This window comes from Pyxicephalus adspersus, chromosome 6, assembly GCF_032062135.1.
Source record: "Pyxicephalus adspersus chromosome 6, UCB_Pads_2.0, whole genome shotgun sequence".
NCBI classification, from domain to species: Eukaryota; Metazoa; Chordata; class Amphibia; order Anura; family Pyxicephalidae; genus Pyxicephalus; species Pyxicephalus adspersus.
Genome location: NC_092863.1, coordinates 13,132,984 through 13,153,092, shown reverse-complemented (window position 1 = coordinate 13,153,092; position 20,109 = coordinate 13,132,984). Strand labels below are relative to the sequence as shown.

Sequence of the window (20,109 nt, the reverse complement as noted above, 5' to 3'; positions counted from 1 at the left end):
TATAGATATAGTTGATCCAGAGGGATCTATTTGCTCCAACAAACAGGGAAAAAAAATTCCTTCGTGATCCTGTAAGGCAATTGGATGTTTCTTGGATCAGTCTCTGTTATCTTTACTTTAAATCTTTAATCCCCAGTTATATTCTGTGCTTCTAGAAAAGCATCCAGCTTTTTCCTAAAGCAATCTATAGTTGCTGCTGAAACTACTTCATATGGGAGACGAATCACTTCCTTATCTGGAGATTATATTTCTTGATAGGGAAGAGGGTTTTTTATATGGACCATTTATATATTTATCCACATCCCCCCCTTAAACATCTTTTCTCAAAGAAGAATAGATTCAGTTCAGCTAATCTCTTCTCGAAGCTGAGCTCCTCCATTCCTTTTATTAGTTTAGTTAGAATTTTTAACATGCACAGTCAAAGAAGTAAACTTAAAAAGTGCTAATGTAAATAGTAAAATTGTATGAACTAGCGATTTGATAAAGTAATACATTCACCATTTGGTAATTAATTAACAATATTTTGGCAATTTGGATTTCTCCTTTTTGGACTTTTCCTTTTTCCTTCCAGAATACATCCTTCATGTTCAATGCACTGGCTCCTCCGGTACAGTAAATCCTTTTAAGCAGATCTGGCTTCATAGCCAGCCAAAGGCAAGATATACCTAAAAAATGTATATTTTATTTTTTACTTTATTTCCAGAGCAATCCATCATACTAACTGAATTCGGTGCATCTTTGGTCACACATTCCTTGCTGCTTCCCGACCCACATGGCCTCTGTAAGCTAGTGAAACGTCAGGCCAATAAAAAGGCACAAGGGCAGGTTAAAGTGCAACATTCCAAGCTCTAGTCAGATTTTGCACAATACCACACCTAAGTTTGGATTCTTCCATAGCTCTTCCAGGGGCTATTTGCTCCAAATACAACACTTTGTCTATATATCTGTTCAGCAACTGATGGACGGTTTAAGCAAGTGACTCTACAACCCTATTTTAAAAGTGGCAGGGGGAATATAAATAGTTATTTACTTTTACATAGTCCACTTTGTTAGCACTTTAAAAATTTGATAAATAGGCATGTTATGTCTAATGTTGGGATCCACAGAAGGAAACCATGTTAGGAATTTAGTCAGGTATTCTGTTTTGGTCAAAGACTTCTCTGCAATCATTACCCTCACCTGATTCTCTTCCTGCCCCTCCATACTGTACTGTTGACTGGCAGCTTGGACCTCAGTGACTTTTTCTCCCAGGAGGAAGCCCAGTCGGGTCATGAGGGTGTTGGCAGCTTCATCGACAGATGGAGGAGGACCCAATACAGACTCCTCTTCTCCTAGTGAAACAAAAACATTGCCAAAGTTATTACCATAGACATTGTCTGTACAATCCTCCTAACAGCAGCAAGTTTTTCCTTCTGTATAACACATACACTGTGTGTTGCAAAGTGTTGGTTTTGTAATGATGAGAACAGGTCAGATAAGCATGGGCCTCTGCACCCAAAAACACAGAGAAAGTGGTTTGTACTGCATAATCTGGGGGTAGTGTGGTGTCACCCCCAGGTCTACTGCCCCCAGACAAATCCAAAACATAAATGGCAAAGCAACAGGTGAATGCTTCACAGGAAGTGAAAGCAAAGCCCGGTCACGTCATTGTAAAGTAAAGTAAAGTAAAGTACAAAGCTTACATGGGGCTACGGGCACCCCATATGTCAGCGATAGCAATTCATTCCATGTCCATTGTTGAACAAAGCAGAAGTAGAATGAACAAAATGTAAATGCAAGCGGTGGAAGAAGGGGTGGGGATTAAAGCAAACCTGTTTCTTTGTCCACAATTGTTAAAATAAAACACAGGTTTGCAGTAAGCGTGTTTGTGGACTTTGTAACCGGGAAAGCTTTGTTATACACATGAGGAGCTGTGACTGGGATAAGGGAAGAATAGTGACAGCTGTGTGCACATTTTAACACACAAAACATTGAGAAGAAGCTATATAAAACATCAAGGAGAAAGATGGAAAAGAAATAGTAATATAGGAGTTGGTATTATGAAGCAATGGTTAAAAATAAATAAATGATGATTAAACACACATACAATATAATGGAAGCAATTAGATTTTTATCCCTCCATTAATAACAAACAAACAACCCATATAATGCATAATGTCTTATTATAAAATGCACACGCACATATATATTTCCAAATTTTTATTCATGTTAAATGACGTCGTTGGGCCTTCCTTCACCAAATTGCTCATCAAAGCTTATGTAAGCAGTAACTGCATGACAGATAGGACAGGTCCTCTATTAAAATTTCAATGTTTAATGGAAGTAAGTCTCTAGGAACAGATCAATAGACAGGACAGTGCTTTATACATGTAAACCAGTCGTCTCTGGACTGCAGTGGTTGTGGGTCTGCACAGCAGACGGGTCCTGGGCATGACACGGAGCCGAATGTCACGTTATGCTGGATGACTCAATTCTGCAGCAGTTGCAGGTTGACTGTGTAAAGGATGCAGAAAAATGTAGCATCTGGAGGTCTGGAACTGCAATCATTATTTTCCCCTTTCCGGTGCGGAGATACTTGTTTACAAACCAGTTGCTTGACTGTCAGAGCATTGACTCCCCCGAATGTCACAAATCTGGTACAAATGTTTTCGAATCGTAGCGAGAGCACCCTGCAATCCCCGTATATGCAGCCATAGCCGCGCAGCTGAGGAAATAATAGTTAGAGCTTTGATTTCTTTTAATGATGGTGAAGGTTTTTTTGCATTTCATTATCCCACCTGTTCTAAAGCAATCAAATGCTGGGTGTTGTCAGTCTAGCATTAGCTACCTCATGCAGGCCATCACCCACAATGCTTCTGGGCTCACCGCTGGTTGGTTGCTATAGAAACTCTGCATATTTTATGCTGATTCACTTTGCAAGCTGTCAGTGAGCAGCCTGGCGGGGTGTAAGTGAATGAGAGGGAAGGGGTTGGTTATACGTCCGTTCCAATAATACTTCCCTTCAAGGTGGGTGTAGGTAAGGTGACTGACTGCTGACCATATGATGATGAAACAAACAAAAGAATTGTATTTTTTCAACCATAGGAAAATCACCTTTTTAACCATTTTTGCAGCTAGCAGATTCGCGCAATTTACAGACACGTTAGGAAGATGAACATTGCCTGTATAGAGCGCTGATGTTAAAGCACCAATGTAGACTGCAAACTGTGAACTCCGACCTGGAGCCCTGCGAGCAGAGTTACATCAGTTCTGCCGGTCTGTACACAAATCCTTAAGTCTGAAAACGCCTATTTCTTAGTAATTGTACAAAGAGAGATGAGAATTTATAACATGACACTACCGGCATCCTCAGCGCCATCTCAGGAAAATGCTAGCTGCTAAAATATTACAACCTGTCCAATTAAGCATCACTTCAATCCGACAACAGAGGGAGGGAGGTTGGAGAAGGTCTGCTGTCATCCATAGACAAAAATAATGTTTGCAAATCTATGGCAATATAACTAAAATCACTCAATAGTTAGTTATCTATTATCTTATAGGTACAATAAACCTATGTTCTATCAATCATTCCAGTCAGTCACTAGACTTTTACGGCAGCCATGAATATGCTCCAGGAAGTATCCCCTGCCTGGTAGAATGCTCTGAGAAGGACAAAACCAAAGATGCTTTAATATGCAAACTGCAACCAGTTCTCCCACCTCAGTATTTGTCAGTCAGGTCACCTTATAGTTACACAATATGGGGGCCGGCCTGAGGGCTTTATCCTTAGCTGGTAGATCCTTCTGACTCTATCACTTGAATGTCACCATACATGTGCAGAAGGCACCTCAAGGTACCATAATGCCACCATTCCTGGAAGCACTTAAGATGCGTCCAGTAAATGTTTGGGACAATGTAGCACTTTGTAGCAAGAATTTTTTTTTTTTTTTATAATAACCTTAGACTTTTCCACCAGAAGGATTCATTGGGGACCGAAAGTGCAGAGACAATCTGTCACTCTTTCCAATGTACTTGCAGAAAAGAGTAGAATTATGCTGAATCGGTGACAAAAAAATGTCACCAATAGCTTTCAGATGGTAAACTAGGAGCATTTGATGAAGGCAACAACCAATGTACCATCTGGTTTATGTTAAGGTGCACGGTCCAACGCATGTCCTTTCCTTTCCTGACTCATTTGACTCTGAACACTATGTGTTACTAGCAGAAAGTTTACTTACCCAACAGGTATGCATCAGTGTCCAGTTTCTGAGATGAGCCGAGGGTTGGAGATCCAAGTTCAGACTCTGGGATTCTTGGGCTCTCCACAAACTTTGCTTTCCTCAGTGGGGCTAAGAGGTGCAGATTAGAAGTGTAAAGATCGGGGCAGGAGAAGAGTTAGTAGGAAAAGAAGAGAAAGATAAAGAGGGAATAGGATAAGGTAAAAAAAAGAAAAGAGAAGAGAGAGAAAAAAAGGCAGTGAGCACACTGAGCAGATGGAAACCGTTAACAGCAAACACACTGTCCAACATGGATCAGGTTACCCCTAAATTTTCCCCTCTCCTCTTTTGTGTACTGGAAAAACAGCCGTGTGTCAGCCCTGCATTCTTTTCTAGGGATATGTGCAGAATGCATTCCCCACAATGACACTGGTGAAGTACTGACAAGGATTAATTGTATATAAGCATCAATAGAAACTGCTAATTAGGATTAAAAAAAATGAATGAATGCGCAGAATGAATGAATGATGTGTAATTGTATCCCCTACAGAGAAAGATCTGAACATATATTACTGTGCATACATGTTAGAGCAAGTGATACAAAACATGCTAAACACTGATCACAGTAAAGTCCTAAAACAATTCATCCCTATAGCAAAATAATTTAAAGATGCCTAAATTGGATAGTGTGGGGCACTAGTTAGAAGAGACCGTGACTGTTCTGTTAAACAATTGCCTCAATCTATCTGCTGGGGATTTCGGTTTCCTCTGTGTACTCTGCATGTGCTGAATGAACAGTGCTGTGCATATTCACAGCTCGCTCCCACATGTAGAGAATGGAGACCGGGATCATGTAGCTTCAATACATATGAAGGTAAGGGAAGCCATCGGTAACTGCCAAACGGCTAAAGAAAGAGGAGGAGAAAAAATGGCGGCCAAGTTAAGGGAATAGGGAAAGAACACGAAACTATCGGGAATGGAAGAAAGCAAACCCAGAGGAAATAATGTGCAAGATTGCCGTGTACTATATGGCAATGGCTGAATCGACCTTCCACTAAATTCCCAGAATCTTCTTCACTTAACGGCTGACAGTGATATTGTGTATTGGTAGAATTGGCCATACAATTTAGAGGGAATTCATTATTAAAAAACACAACTGCCAGCTAAAGCCATTCAGCTTGTTAGCCTTTTGCAATCGGTAGGATTCCAGATGCAACAGTTTGACTAAAAAATCTGGTAAAGATTAGGATATACATTCATTCAGTAAATGTCATAAGATAAACTAGCTTTCTGATTCAGACTGTATATATCATTTCCTCTGGAATTTTCCATCCATTCATTAATCAGAAGATAACAAATACCACACTTTATTCCTACTGGTAAGTGTGCAACCTGGGAATTATTCCTTGCGGCTGTTGTCAGAAGGAGTTGTCATTCTAACCCCGACAGGTCAGTGGATACCTAATGGTGGGGATTTTCTATACAGATTGCTTAGTGGTGAGTTTGCCCCTGTGTAAGTGAGCTCCTGAAACTAGCCTATGTACTGGGGTTCCCCCGAAATCATTCATCAATCCATCCTGGTGGATTAATGAGCAACCGAGCGGGGATGACCGCTATGTAACCCAACAACCAACACTGAGCATTGCAGCTCAGTTATTTTGACAGCTCGAGCAAGTGATCAGACCGGTAAGAATGCTTATTGCAGAAAGGACTACTTGCCTGATTGCAACATTTACAGTAAGATGAAATAAAATGTTTAGACAATAATAAGGAAAGATGTTTCCTAAACACGAATACCTGTTTTTCATCCATACTCTGTACATTCACTCATGTATCCATGCTGTGCTTCCTACATTAGTATTGCTGCTATTATGTCATAATCATCTTTTTCACTCGCTGCCAGTTTATCGGACAATAACTAACTGACACTAAACCGACTTTTTGTGAAACTAAACATCCAATATGCTCCCTCTAACCCAGTGATCACTTTGGTTTGGCTGTAAAAAGCGAGCTCAAGAAGAGTAATTAATATTCTGGGGAAGCAGAAGGCATTAGCTTCCTAAAATAAAAATAAGTCATTTTTTACTACCAACAACCATGTCCTTTTGGATCTGATAAAATGCAAATATTAATGATAGCTCCACTAATACAATACTTATTATTTTGTGGTATTAGGATTGGGTGTTTTATATGGCATGCATCTGCACTTATTGCCAAATCACACTTGCATTGCTGCATCGCATGAAATTATTGTAAATTCTGTAGAATGAAAAGGAGTAGTGTACGCTATTGTCATTGTCATTAAACTAACTCTGAGCACTGTGCCTAAAACCACTAATTTGACGTGCTGTAAAAGCCAACGAGGCCTGCGTGCTCTATGCTGTCTTTCTGGCTTTCGAATCCTTACCCCTGACTGAGCCCTGACCCAATTCTACACACAGTATTTTAGCTACATGTCCATCAAAAACAGATGTTTTGTCTGAACTCTCCTCCCCGAGATGGTGCACAGCACCCCACTGCTCCATAAATGACAATTTTGCTTTAATGGATTTCTCAAAAACAGGTAATTGACTAATCAAAGCCATTCTTCTCAAAAGACAAACATTAAAGTGTCCATTCATGAATCCAATGACTGTCAAATACCTCAAAGATCATTGATCATATGTCACCAGTGACTAACAGAATTGTGGCCGAATATTGAACAAGTAAATGTGCTTACGGATACAAAGCGTTTGATGCTCAATTCGGCCAATCTTGGATAGAGCTGATCTTAAGGTTAATGAATAGTTGTCAGAAAACCCAAAAAGCCTTGAAGGCACAGCATGAGAGCCGTGGTCACATTTGATGAAAGACAGAAACCAAGATTTTGGTTATGGGTCGCTTTGTATTGGGACTGTGTAATGCTGTAACCCAGGGGTGTCAAACTCAAATACACGGTGGGTCAAAATGAAAAATTTGACAAAGTCTTGGGCTAACCTTGATATTTATTGAAAAAATATCTACACTTGAGGAAGGTGGCTTTATTAAATATTAACATTTAAAATTCTCCCCAAAAACTGGACAGCCAAATGGTCGACCCAGGTTGGAGGTTGCCTATAATTTTTATTTCCCAAGTGACAATTATCTCAGTTTTATAGTCAATCCAGGCAGGCAATAAGAATAGTAAATGATGAGTTTCATTTTCCTTGAGGTTTCCTTCCAGAGAATTCAGAAATATACTGGTAATTCTTTCAGCTTCATCTGAAACTAGCCCTGAAGCAAGCATCTGTGGCGAGAACATTAGATTGTAAGCTCAACTAGAGCATGAACTGATGTGAACGGTTCGGTGTACTCACTCTCTAAAGCATTATATAACAGGTTGGTGCTATTTAAAGGACAATAGTGCAGCAGTGGCACAGGTCTGCAGTGTCATCCTGCCATTGTCCATGGTGCTTGAAGAACTCGGTTTACTGACAAAGTTGTGTGATGAACAGGTGAGCCCACAATATGTGTGGGGGTATTCACATATGAAAAGGAGAAAGTACAATGACATTACTAACTTACAACACAATAATGTGTGATAATCATCTAAATGACACATGTGCTCTTATTCTTCTGATAAAATTGTATTTAGAAAGCATTGCTCTGTCTTGAGTCACTGTTATTGCTGATTAAAATAAAATTAAAATGATTTCTTACTTTCCTGATCTTTGTGCCTAATCTGGGTTAGTGATTTCGAAACTAAAAGGCCAAGCAACTAGTCAGTCATTTCAAGAGGCCAGTATTGAAATTGTCACTTTGTGGACACATTGGCCCTGATTTATTAAAGTTCTTTAAGGCTGATCCAAGAACCTGAAATGGATTTTAAAAAATCATTTGGTAGCTAATGTTTTGAATCCTGGACCAGATCTATTCCAGGTTTGCTGGATCACCCAGCTTCACTTCTGAAAGTGCATTCTTCCAGCCTTGGAGAGCTTTCATAAATCCGGGCCATTCTCTTTACTGTCTTTTTCTCTGTTCTAAATATTTTATCATGCAGCGAGCCTGTGGACAGAGATGTTGTGATGGCGTATCTCCCCAGTTCATTTTCTAACAGGAGTTTGTTGCTATTCACATTTGATGGGATTTTACACAGTTAGCCTGGAATTCCTTTATTCTAGCTATTAGTGTTTACTATTCAGTAGGACATAAAATATTCACCAGAGGAAGAACCAACAGATATGTTTATTTGTATTTACAGGTCAATACCCCAAACAACGAAAACCTGGCTCCCAACTCCTTGTTGCCCATAGCATTATCCAACCTGCTTTTGTTCCACAATACTGTAATCTGTGTCAAACAAAAAAACAAAAAAACACAACAATTTAACCTATTTACTGCCCAGTTAGTCCTGGTAGCAGTCATTATCAATAGTTAGTTTGTGTCCTTTTCAGAATGTGAGCTGAACAAGTCAGAAAACAGCTTTGTATGGCTATAGTAAGTTAATTTGTTATAACAGAAGCTTCCCCATTGGTTTGCTTGGCAATTGGGTAAGCTCAGAGTCCTTTAAATAGTAAAAACAACTCAGTTTACTACTTCAGGTACTAATTTTTATACAGAAGTTTGTTCCTACAAGTAAGCATGGTCTAATAAATCTATTAAAAGTATTGTACACATTTTTACTTCCACTTTAATGATCGGCAACATTTCACCAAACAAACATGTGAACAATGTGATTACTTTTGGCTAAGTGACTAAAATATGAGTGTCTCTCTTTGAATATTTTTGATGTCATTTGTTTGTTTGCTAATGGATCTAATACACGAACCATATAACACTACAGAAAGTCTAGATATTATATACTAACCCTGTACTGTGTTATAATGTATAATCCAAAAGCATCAAGTTTTTGTTATCAGTCAAAGCAGATATCTGCCTGGTTTGGGTAAATACATCACTGAAAATAAGATGGATAGAAAGACATTTGTTCAGACCATGAGGGGCATATAACGCTGAACAAACAGCTTGATACGTAAAAGAGTCTGCTGAGAACTCACTTCTCACTTTCAGAGGTTACAAACTGCCAGGTACAAGAAACAGGTTGCTAATTCAGCGCTCATAGAGTGAATCTTGTGGGAAGGGAGATGATGGGTGATTCATGAGTTAAACAGCTTTCATACAGACTAAGCCAATTTGTTTGAAAGCACTACAGAAGCTTCAGAGCCAGGCTGATTCTATACCGAGCTATAGATGAATCTGCAAAGGTTCAAAGATGAGTGAGTCAACACATTAGCAGTGAAGGAACAACATGTTCCTTGGTAAGTGTGCAGTAGGGTTCAGCTAGGCCAAGAGTCCAATGGGGCTAAATGATAATAATTGGAACAAACAATACTAGTTTTTTTCCATCAACAGCCACCACAGACAGCTCTTCTATTATCACAACTGACATAACTATCTAATCCAGGGCAATTACGTGTTTTGAAAACAGGGCTAGATTAAAATCTGTCTACTATAATTTAGGCTTTTTTATATGAGTGACTTAGGCTGCACACACGTGTCAAATATTGTCGCCCAAGTTGAACAATTGTTTTAGTATACAGCTAGCCCCCGATGTTGTTCATTGATCCGTCCTGCCAGATCGACTAATTGGGAATAGCTGCTGTGCATTCCATAGAGAAGTCCACTGCGTGGTACCACTCGCTCGTCCAACCCCCACCATAGAACAGAACAACCAAAGTGTACAGCGAATGTTCCTTCATCTGCCACTGGAAACAATCAATCAAGAAAGATAATTTCCAGTGACAGGAATGGGATGTGTGTACATAGCCTTGGAAGGTAAGGTTTCTCAAGGTGAAGAAATATTTGTAAGAGGTCCAGTGGCCCAAAAAGGAAGTGCTGCATCACATCAAGCCCAATTCTCTTTTATGACTTTAATAGTGAATGGCAGTGGTGCTCATGGTGACATATGTGTTCCCTTTGATCCACAGAATAGTTGATTCCCAGTGTTTTAATGAAGGTTTATTTATTAATAGTAATGCGCTAACAATTTGAGCAAACCTTTATCATTTGCACTCAAAGAGAAGGTTCGGATCTGCTTCAGGATCAAGCAATCCTGCATGGATTCCTGCTTGGTCACTAGAACTGCAGCACTATTCTTAAAGAACCAGAGTCTGAACATTTCACAGCTTTGGTCATACATGCAATACAAGCAATATGTATAGTGCTGCAAATGTAATGCAACATAACTTCATGGACATAGGCAAACTTTTTTTCCCGGGAGGTTTTTGTAGGGCCCCAAAAATCTAAATCTCCATCATCCTTCAAAATTGCCAAATACATTATTATCTAAATGGTATTATACCAAATGCCTCAATGGGTAAAATGTCTTAGAAAAAAAAGTTCAAATTTCAAATAACCAAAAAGTAAAGCAATGATTGCTTTCATCTGTAAAATACAAGTTTTCCCAAATATATATTGTGTGTGTATGTGTGTGTTGTGTGTGAAATTCCCCCACCTACTAGATTGTAAGCTCTTTGGGGCATGGTCCTCTCCTCCTGTATCACTGTCTGTATTAGTCTGTCATTTGCAATCCCTATTTAATGTACAGCGCTGCGTAACATGTTGGCACAATATAAATCTTGTTTAATAATAAGAATAATTGACTGAGTAAATTAAAACTGTATGTTCTTAGGATACATTAAAGTAATCCTGTTATTGTCATCTCACAATAAGAAAAGTGTTTCTTACACATTTCCTTATCATATTCCTTATTACAGCTGTGTACGAAACAATATTTCCAGTGCTCCACCACCCAATCCATTGCTGCAGCTCTTACAGATCTGTATACACAAACCAGGTATTTTGAAAATCAGTATTGGCATATAACAAGGCATGTTACCAACATTCCTAACCCCACCTTGATGGTCCTCAATTTACATGTTCTTCATAAACCGAAAATTTGGGTTTTTGGTGGTATGTGCAGTGGCAGACTAGGATGATGGGCAGTGGGGTAATTGTACAATGTGGTGCTCCAGGGTAGCTACCATAAAGATTTGGGTTTAACTTTGTGTCATGAGTTATACCGGGACTGACACTGTGACCAGGAAGGTCCTAAAATCTTTGACATTTAAAAGTATGTATTTGGCCAGTTAAAGTATCCAATTAGTTCAACATTTCAACAACTCTTGTGTAATGACTCGTTTTTATTGCAATTTACTTCCTGAAAATTAGGCATTTTGGTAAAATAGAAGACAGTGCAAAATGTTTTAGCTCTGGAACACATGCAGCAAGAAAATGGAGCAGATCATTTTGTCTGACAAGACAATGGGCATAAAAGTTTTTGTGCATCACTCACTCATTACTACACAAATATTACTAAAGATTAAGAACACAAACCACCGGTTTACAACCCCTCACAAAAATCGTTACATAGTTACAATGGAAATTAGTCTGAAAAGAATAAAGACATATGTCTATCACATTCAACTCCTTAGCAGGAAATCAAAGCAAGAGCAAGGCATCTTGTGTTGCTATTTGACAAGAAAACTGTTTTTTTCGCTATCTGGAGTAAACCTATTACTCTGCTATTACTTATATAATATATAGAATATATATTCAACATTATACCAAGTCCCAAGTGTCTAAAGCAGGCAGTATCCCGATTATTTAGCCAATACTACATAGTCGGGTACAAAAAACAAATTATGAAGCACTCTCAGCTATATTCTGATGAGCAGGGTTTGATACATTATACAAAGCATACGCTCCAGATTTCATTTTAATGTAATGTAGTAACTACAGTCATATATATATATATAGGTGTCACACTTGGAACAAATAAAAGTAGTGATATTCACTATCCCATGAATGCATTCTGCTTTGTCCCCTGAAAGGAACACATTTTTTCTGTGCTGTATCAGAATCTTGGTTTTAAACCTTTCTTCAAGTAGATGGATACAGGGTTGCTTTCATCACCATGATCTATTCAGAATAGGAACACATTTGCTATTTCTCCATGATATAAAATGCAGACCATATTGCAGAATCCACATTTGAAAGCATAAACCCCATATAGATCTGTCACACAGCATATCACTTGAGTCTCATAGAAATATGAGAAGCTGCCAGACAATTCAACCCACTGCAGGTAACCCTAAGCTGAAATAACAAAGTGGAATTTTATATTACCGGGACATTGTGCAGGAGCTCACAAAGTCATGCTCACAAATAAGGTTCTCTGTTCAGCTTGCCTAACTCTAACATTTGGAGATATGACTAAGACATCTTCCCCTGAATGATTAAGGGACTTTATGGCTGCAAAGGCAACACCCCAAATTGATATAATCACTGCAGTGTTGTTTTTTTAACACACTTTCAGTAAGTCGGCTTTCACATATTGATACATTCTGTATTGCAGCAATGCGAGACATTCTGTGATTGGCCAAATTGGAGAATTGGAAGCATAAGTGACAATGTCAGAGCTGGGTGAAAGCGGCAGGTCTTGTGCTTGTAGACAAAAAGTGACAGCTAAGCTAGAGGGACTATATTCTATAAAAGTTTGAAGGAATAAACAAATACATTTTGTATTATCAGTGTAAATTTTAGAGACACAAAAGGAAAGAAAAATATTTTGCATGGAACATGGGAGGGATGTAATTGAAAAGATGATGTCTTCACACTTCCAGTACTAAGACGCAATGCAGACAGATGGTGTCCCTGTCTCCTCGTCAAAGCGCTGCTAATGTGCTTTATTTTGCATCAATGTAAAAGCAGGTAATTTTCCATGTGCGAAGATATAGTCATATATACGCAGTTACTGAACACATCCCAATCGCAGGCAACCAGCATTCCTGACACTGCTCCAAACACAAATAACCTTTTTGATCTTGAAAAGAACATTCCAATCCAGCCCTAGTGTGGCCAGCGTAAGTATATATAGAACTTGTTGACTAACAAAAGAGTAGCACAAATGGAAATAGGATTCTTGACCGTGCCAAGAGAGCTGTCTTCATTTCAATCAACGAGGAATAGTAGAATCATATTCTGTCAATCTTGTCCTATATACATCTCGTATGAATACACAAACATGCCTAAATGTTACGAGAAAGATTTCCTACATATCTCTGAAGGACAACTGACATAAAGTCAGATCAAAATGTTTTTAATTGACAGAAGTATCTGTGTTTGTTTAGTTACATGAGGATTCACATTTTTGGATTTGGGAGAGGGGAGAATCCAACAGAATTTCTATTCTTGGCCATCCTTCAAAATTAAATATTAAGCCAACTAAGACTTATCTAATAGATTGTAAGTAAGTTCTTTAAAAAGAACAGTGCAAGTGAATTGATAAAACACTTTCTGTATTATTAACTTACAAATACAATCATTTCTAATACAGTTCCATCAATAACTTGTCACAAAGGTGCCTATGGATCTTGAAGCTTTGCCGACAACTAAAGTTATGTGATGGCATTTTGAAATCCTTTGTGAGTTACGTCAACAATGCAATCTTAACTTTAATGCACCAAGACTACATGCCTCCAAATAACACAAAATTGCTAAAAATGGACTCTCAAATAAGGGATCATCAGTAAAACTGACTAGCAAATGATACCGCTCGATGGAAATGAAAAACATTTCTGCCATTTAAATAACCTGTCAATCTCCTTTGCTTAAGAGGAAAAAGTGAGAAAAAAAGTGGATACCAAAAGAAAACAGCATAAAAGGTACTTAAAACAAACACGAAAAATGGCTCTTTTTGAATAGGAGGGAGGCTGGCATTTAAACAAACGACGCTTTAAGGTTTGGTCGTTCATTCATGATCTTTCTGTGCCTTATCTACCAAGTAGCACCACTACCACTTCTGGCAAATGTCTGCTCTGCTAGATTACCAGATTGGGCCTGCCTCCGATACACATTATAATAATATTAAAAAAGTTTTAAAGATTCTAAATTTGAACTTAACTTAAAATGTTCAACAAAACAGCTGCATAGTACGTTTCTTATGTCAGCAAATGCAAGCTGTTTTAATACAAATTCGTGGCACAGTCTGGGCAAGCGAGGAAAGCCAGGGAACCTACTTATGAACAGTTGTTTCCAATTTATTGGGTCTTATCAACATGAAGGCGGTTTGTGGCCAACGCAAGCTGGATATTGTCCCTGTATGAAATACACAAATGAGTTATGATGGGAACAGGACTGATTAGAAATCGGCAGAAGCTTTTCTACAAGAAATGAAATTATCTGAAAAGCCCCAAGCTAAAGTTGAACTTACATTTTTACAATATGTGTTGCAGTTTTTAGACGTTATCGATGGCACAGAACTTTGAGAAGAAGCAAAGTTGCTGGGCTCAGAAACGGCAAGTATGTAAACTACAAATTACATTAGGATTATTTATTATAGGCACTAATATTTAAATGCTCTCAAATTCCATGAGTGAAATTAACGACACGATCGTTCGTAGATATTGTACACACAATAGATACGATCGTTTGAGCGATAGAGGAACTATGTGCACGACAGGAAAGTGAACCGACGTTCGTTCATCACGCATGCTCTGAACATGGACGATCAACGAACGACCGTACACACGAACGATGATCAACGATCGTCGTCCGATCCGCCGGTCCGGTCGTTCGTCGGCGTCGTTGGTTACTTTTTTTACGAACGATTTTTGCCCAATCGATCGTTCGTTTTGAACGATAAAAATTGGAAGTGTGTACGCACCTTAAAGCCTTGCATTTCAAAGTTCATTGTCCACCATGGATGCCACCAGCATGGAATTTATATCTTTTTTTTTTTTTTGGTTTTCTCCCAGGGGTCTGGTTTTCCGCCACAGTGAACTAGTAGGCATGACATCTTTTACATTTCACTGGCCCTGTTTGAGCAGGAATATAAGATATCGGCTACTTTGAATGTTAAGAATTGCATGAATACCTTTATGGGCTTAAAATAAAGTTGTAAAATAGGTAAACTATTTATAATTTACTGAATAAACATAAAACAATGTACTTCAAAGGGTGGGTTTGTGGATTAGTGGATAATATTATCGCTTTGCGACACAAGAGCAGGTTTAATGGCTTACCCCGTGAACAAATGGCTTTAGATTATATTAGCAACGTTCGATTTGGAGCTCTTTCAATGGACAGGTTAATTACGTGACTTTGGATTAATGGTGTTAGATATTGGAGATAAATACATGAGAACAATAATAAAAGTGTTTCTTTTGTTGATCTTGATCTTAGCTGGAAACTGTATTCTTGTTTCACTGACAGATTGCAAGGCAGGATTTGGATGTTGATCAGAAATAGCCATTATTTCTTAGCATGACAGGATGCCCTGCCAGCTGCTAGATGGCAAGGACATAGGGCTGGAACAGTCCTATGCCTGAGCTAATTCAGCAAAGAGCATTACAAACTGCCTTCCTCCTTGAGATAAAAGTGTTTAAGTGCTGCAATGTCATTGATCCTGCATAATATGATAGGATAGCTGCATTAAAACCTGGTTCCTTGCTAATATTCAGTTTTTGGTTAATTGCTTATCAATCAAACTGAACATGAATCTGGAAGGGCAACACTTGTGATTAACCTGCAGTTCTGTCAGATTTGCTTACCAATAAAATTCAGAAGCTGACAATATGGAAAGATCCCACATAACATACACTAAGGCTGCATACACACGTGCAACAATTGTCGTTGGAAACAAACATTCCACGACAAATCATTCGATAATTGTTAACTAAAAAACGCACGACGACACCGACCGATGAGGAATATCGCTGGAAACAAACGACCGTCCCAGCAGATCGGATTGAGCGACAAACGCTCGTAGTCTATTGTGTGTACGGTCGTTTAGTGATCGTGGATTGTTCTGTGATACACTTTCTCCAGTACATGTCACTTCCCGCATCGTTCAAACAAACTGATCTAGTGCGTATATTATTAGTAGAATAAATTTGAACGATCTTTTCGTTTCAGCATGTACAGAATTGTTCAAAATAACTGGGAATAATCGTTGATCTTTCATTTTCAAACGATAATTATTGCACGTGTGTACCAATAATGCACGATGCATGAAGGAACGATGTACATACAGCACCGTTCTGCTCTACGGAGAGGGGAGGGGGAGAAAGACGGAGAGGCACCACGCTGCGCTCTCTTCCCATCTCCTGCATTACAATTGTTCGCTGTTCGTAGATCCGCCAAGACAGTAGTTCGGACGATGGAAGACGAGCGCTGTACACACACCAGATTCTCGCCCATTATTAGCCCTGAGCTGATTATCGGACGAGAACCACTGCTTGTGTGTACCTAGCCTTAAAACATTGTAATTTTCCCAAGCAGATTTGCATATTTTAAGTCACACACACTGAAAACAACATAATTTCTGAAACTAATGTTTCTCATAAAAAAGGTAAACAATAGCAGACTGAAAACAGTAATGAGATCCACTAAACTCCTCTCCTTTATCAAACACAAATCCAATGCAACATGCAAAAAAAACAAATCCAGAAGATTGACATTTCCTCAGGCTTTTAATAACTGCAGCATTCTTGTGGATTGTTTTAAAGGTTGGTAGGGGATTTATTCAGGTGTATGGTTTTTGCTCATTTAAATTATTAGACTAAGTTAAATTAAGTACACTTATCCTACCTGCCTTTCCATTTAATGTAAACTCTATCCCAACATCCCCTGTCCCATATGTGTACAGAATTTCCCCAGATATGTAATGTCCTGCTTGTGTTATATGGTCGGTCTTACAAACAGTTCATACGAGTTCCGCAGGTAACCCAACTCAAACTTGGCACTTAGGCTGTAGGAAGCGAGTGGCACTCTAAACTCAATCACCACCAAGAGCACCACATAAATAACTGACCTGGGGAGTGTTTTGTTTGTAAAAACTAAAAGCCTTGTGTTCTATGGAAAATGAACACTACATTCTATGCTGTTACTTCTGAATAAACATATTGGGAATATGCACACTTTTCTACTTAACATTCTAAACATCCCAGGTTGTAGTCCTTGGAGTACGGCTACATCTGTGCATTCAGACAAGAAGGAAGAAACAAAGATGCCTGCTAAAAGGATACAAATATTCCCAGTTTATAAGCTTGCTTTATTTCCCCCACGTTGCTAGTAAAACACATGGGTTTAATGTGCAGCAAAAAAGAAAAGATCTAATTATACTGTCCCATTGAGCCAATGCACGGCAAACTGACTGGAAGCTGTCTATAACTTGTCCAGGTGGTAAACAAGTAATCCAAGTCTGACATCCATGCCCAATAGAAATGTGGATATACACAACTATAAATGCAGCTTGCCGATTAAGAACCTATAAGACTGACTAATGAGTTACTTCCATCAGCCATTCCCTATTCCAATCAATGATTGAAGAATTATGGCTACAGCCCAGACACAGTCTGCCTCCAGCCAAGTTTCTGACAAGGAGAGCAGTTTACAGATGTCGGGTGATATCCCAGTTCTCATCTATTGTCATGATGTAGTGTAATGATCAAAAGAAGAAGGCTGCAGGTACAAGAGACAAAATGGACATGTATCTACAAGACTGCAAGGCCAAGTCTTAAGACGGATACGATCTGAGACAGTTTGCGCATCTTTCAACGATGAGGGCTCCTATGGGAATGCATCAGGAACACACAATTGGATGCAGGCCATGCAGCGGAGCCAGAATATCTCCCAGATGACCAGATAATACAGTAAAGGTTCGGGACTAAAACTGGCCTCAAAACAGAGTTTGCTTAGGTTTGGTCTGTTAGCTCAAGAAATTGTAATTAGAACTATACAGAGTAAGCCTTCATTTAATTTCATCTACAAGTAATAGTTATATCGTGGTAGGCCCTTCTACTAGTAGTAAACGTTGTTGATCCAAGATACTAAACTTAAAAACAAATCCAATAATGTCACCCATTTCCAGTCTGCTTTTATTTAACATGAACTCATGGCATTTACCTAAATTTATAATGAAGCAAAAGATAGAAATACATTTTGAAAAAGAAAAGAGGAAAGGTGTACAAGTAATATAAACCTAGGCCTGAAGGAAGGATGTTGTGTGGTATAAGACAACTGGCTTAATTCCACACACATTCTATATGAAAGCAGATTCTTTGCTCTGCACATTCTTTTAAGGAAATAACCTCCAACGGGCAAATACACCTACTATTCCCGGAAGGACATTGCCCACATGTCACCTTTATCTCAGGGCGCCGCACACTACAGCTCTTCAAAAGGTTTTAGTTTCTGCTGCTTTTCAAGAAACATGACCCAGAAAGACTAACGGATGGATAAGTTGCGTTCATAAAATGGCTGCCTCCTCAGTATGTACAGATTGTCTACACTTTTTATGTGGTTTGCCCTTATTAGCTGTTACATCTTCTATAGATTTGAGTCTCTTGCGGCATGCACCTGTCAGGGATTCGGTTGTTCTGAGCTGTGTAGGAGAAGAGAATGTTCATATTCACACTACAGATGGCTGCTGGGATTGGAAAACATGCTGATGGAGTTTGCCTGACGGAGCTGAGGGCTGGATATAGAAACACACAGGGGATCCCTGATGCTTTGAGGAGTATCATACGGCTTTATAAAGGAGAGGCTAAATCCATAGTATGAGAAATGCAAAACCTGCGGTGGCTCTGTAGGAATGGACAGAGTTCGGGAGTCAGTAAGGAAACCATTAGGATTATTATTATTATTATCTTGTTTTCCAAAACAAACGTAATAAAAACAATCAGTATATAAAAGGTATTGTACTGTGCTGCCCTACCGACACCCCCTTAAAAAATAAGATCCTTCCTAATAGTTCAGGTTGGAAAAACTCCAGGATTCAGGGATCAAAAAAATTTGGCTAAAAAATTTGCGAATTCACCACCAGAAATAAGAGACAACCCATAATGCAGTGCGTACATCTTTGTCCCTGGTCTGCTTAGTCAAAAGAACCGGTAATCTGAAGGACGGAATAACCCAGCATTCTTACTAAAAAAATATATACTGTATTTTATTTTTAGTCTTCTTACATTGGTGCATGTCTCCCACGGAATTACCCGTGTTCCTGTAGGGTCTCAAGTGTCTAAAGCAGGCAGTATCCCCATTATTTGGGCAACACTACATAGTCAGGTACAAAAAATAAAAATGGGAGTTATGAAGCGGTCTCAGCTATATTCTGATGAGCGGTGTACAAAATATGCACTCCAGATTTCAGTTTAAGCCAAATCCATGCAAGCCATTTTAAAATTACTTTGACCAAGGAAGAGATGTTCTTCTCGTTCATGCCTATCCACCAACTACTCAGAGTTCAGAACTCTATGAAAAAGTAGTGATTAATCAGAGTGATGAACAACTGCATAGGCGGCCGACACATATCCAAGTGCGTCAGGGCAGCACAAAAGTGCAGAACCATTCATCCACCTGCCAAGGACTATGCCGGGCAGTTACCGTCACAGCTCTTGGAGTTATGTGCAGGACTCAAATAGCTCTCTGTATATGGATGTCCAAGGTGCCCCCCACATCCTTCTAAAGAGAGTAGAGGAAGATGATGGATGTACTGCTCTTGCAATCATACCACAAGGACACTGCTGGAAATAAGGCCATAACTGTTACCTGTCCACTTCTCGTCACACAGAAACATTAGATATTTCATTCCAGTAATCCAGAATCTTCAGAAGGCAAAACACCGAAGCGGATGCGTTTATCATAACGTAATACTGATAGATGTGGTGCCCCATTTTCACACGTGTAGCGATACAGGTTGGAAGGATCCCAGTTAGAATAGGACCATGCAAGGAAACGCAACAAATTCTGAACATTTCCAAGTAAGGAAGTGTGAACGCTCCATAAAAAAATAAATGTATTACATGACTGGCATTATTCTATTATATTTATATATAATTATTAATATAGAATGTACATATAAATAAAAGTCGGTCCCTGCAAATATCATGGT

General features: G+C 38.9%; 1 protein-coding gene across 7 annotated transcripts in view; it reads right to left on the bottom strand.

Moving 5' to 3' along the window:
• TANC2 (tetratricopeptide repeat, ankyrin repeat and coiled-coil containing 2) overlaps positions 1-20,109 on the bottom strand; it is a 251,599-nt gene that overhangs the window by 31,839 nt on the left and 199,651 nt on the right. For 5 of the 7 annotated variants that reach the window (XM_072414605.1, XM_072414607.1, XM_072414609.1 and 2 more), the window contains 2 exons: positions 4,218-4,328; positions 1,180-1,331 (listed from right to left, as the gene is read on the bottom strand). In XM_072414605.1, coding sequence (XP_072270706.1) covers positions 1,180-1,331; positions 4,218-4,328 — 263 coding nt within the window. The remainder of the gene's footprint in view (positions 1-1,179; positions 1,332-4,217; positions 4,329-20,109) is intronic. The other 2 variants (XM_072414608.1, XM_072414612.1) reach the window with 1 other exon arrangement.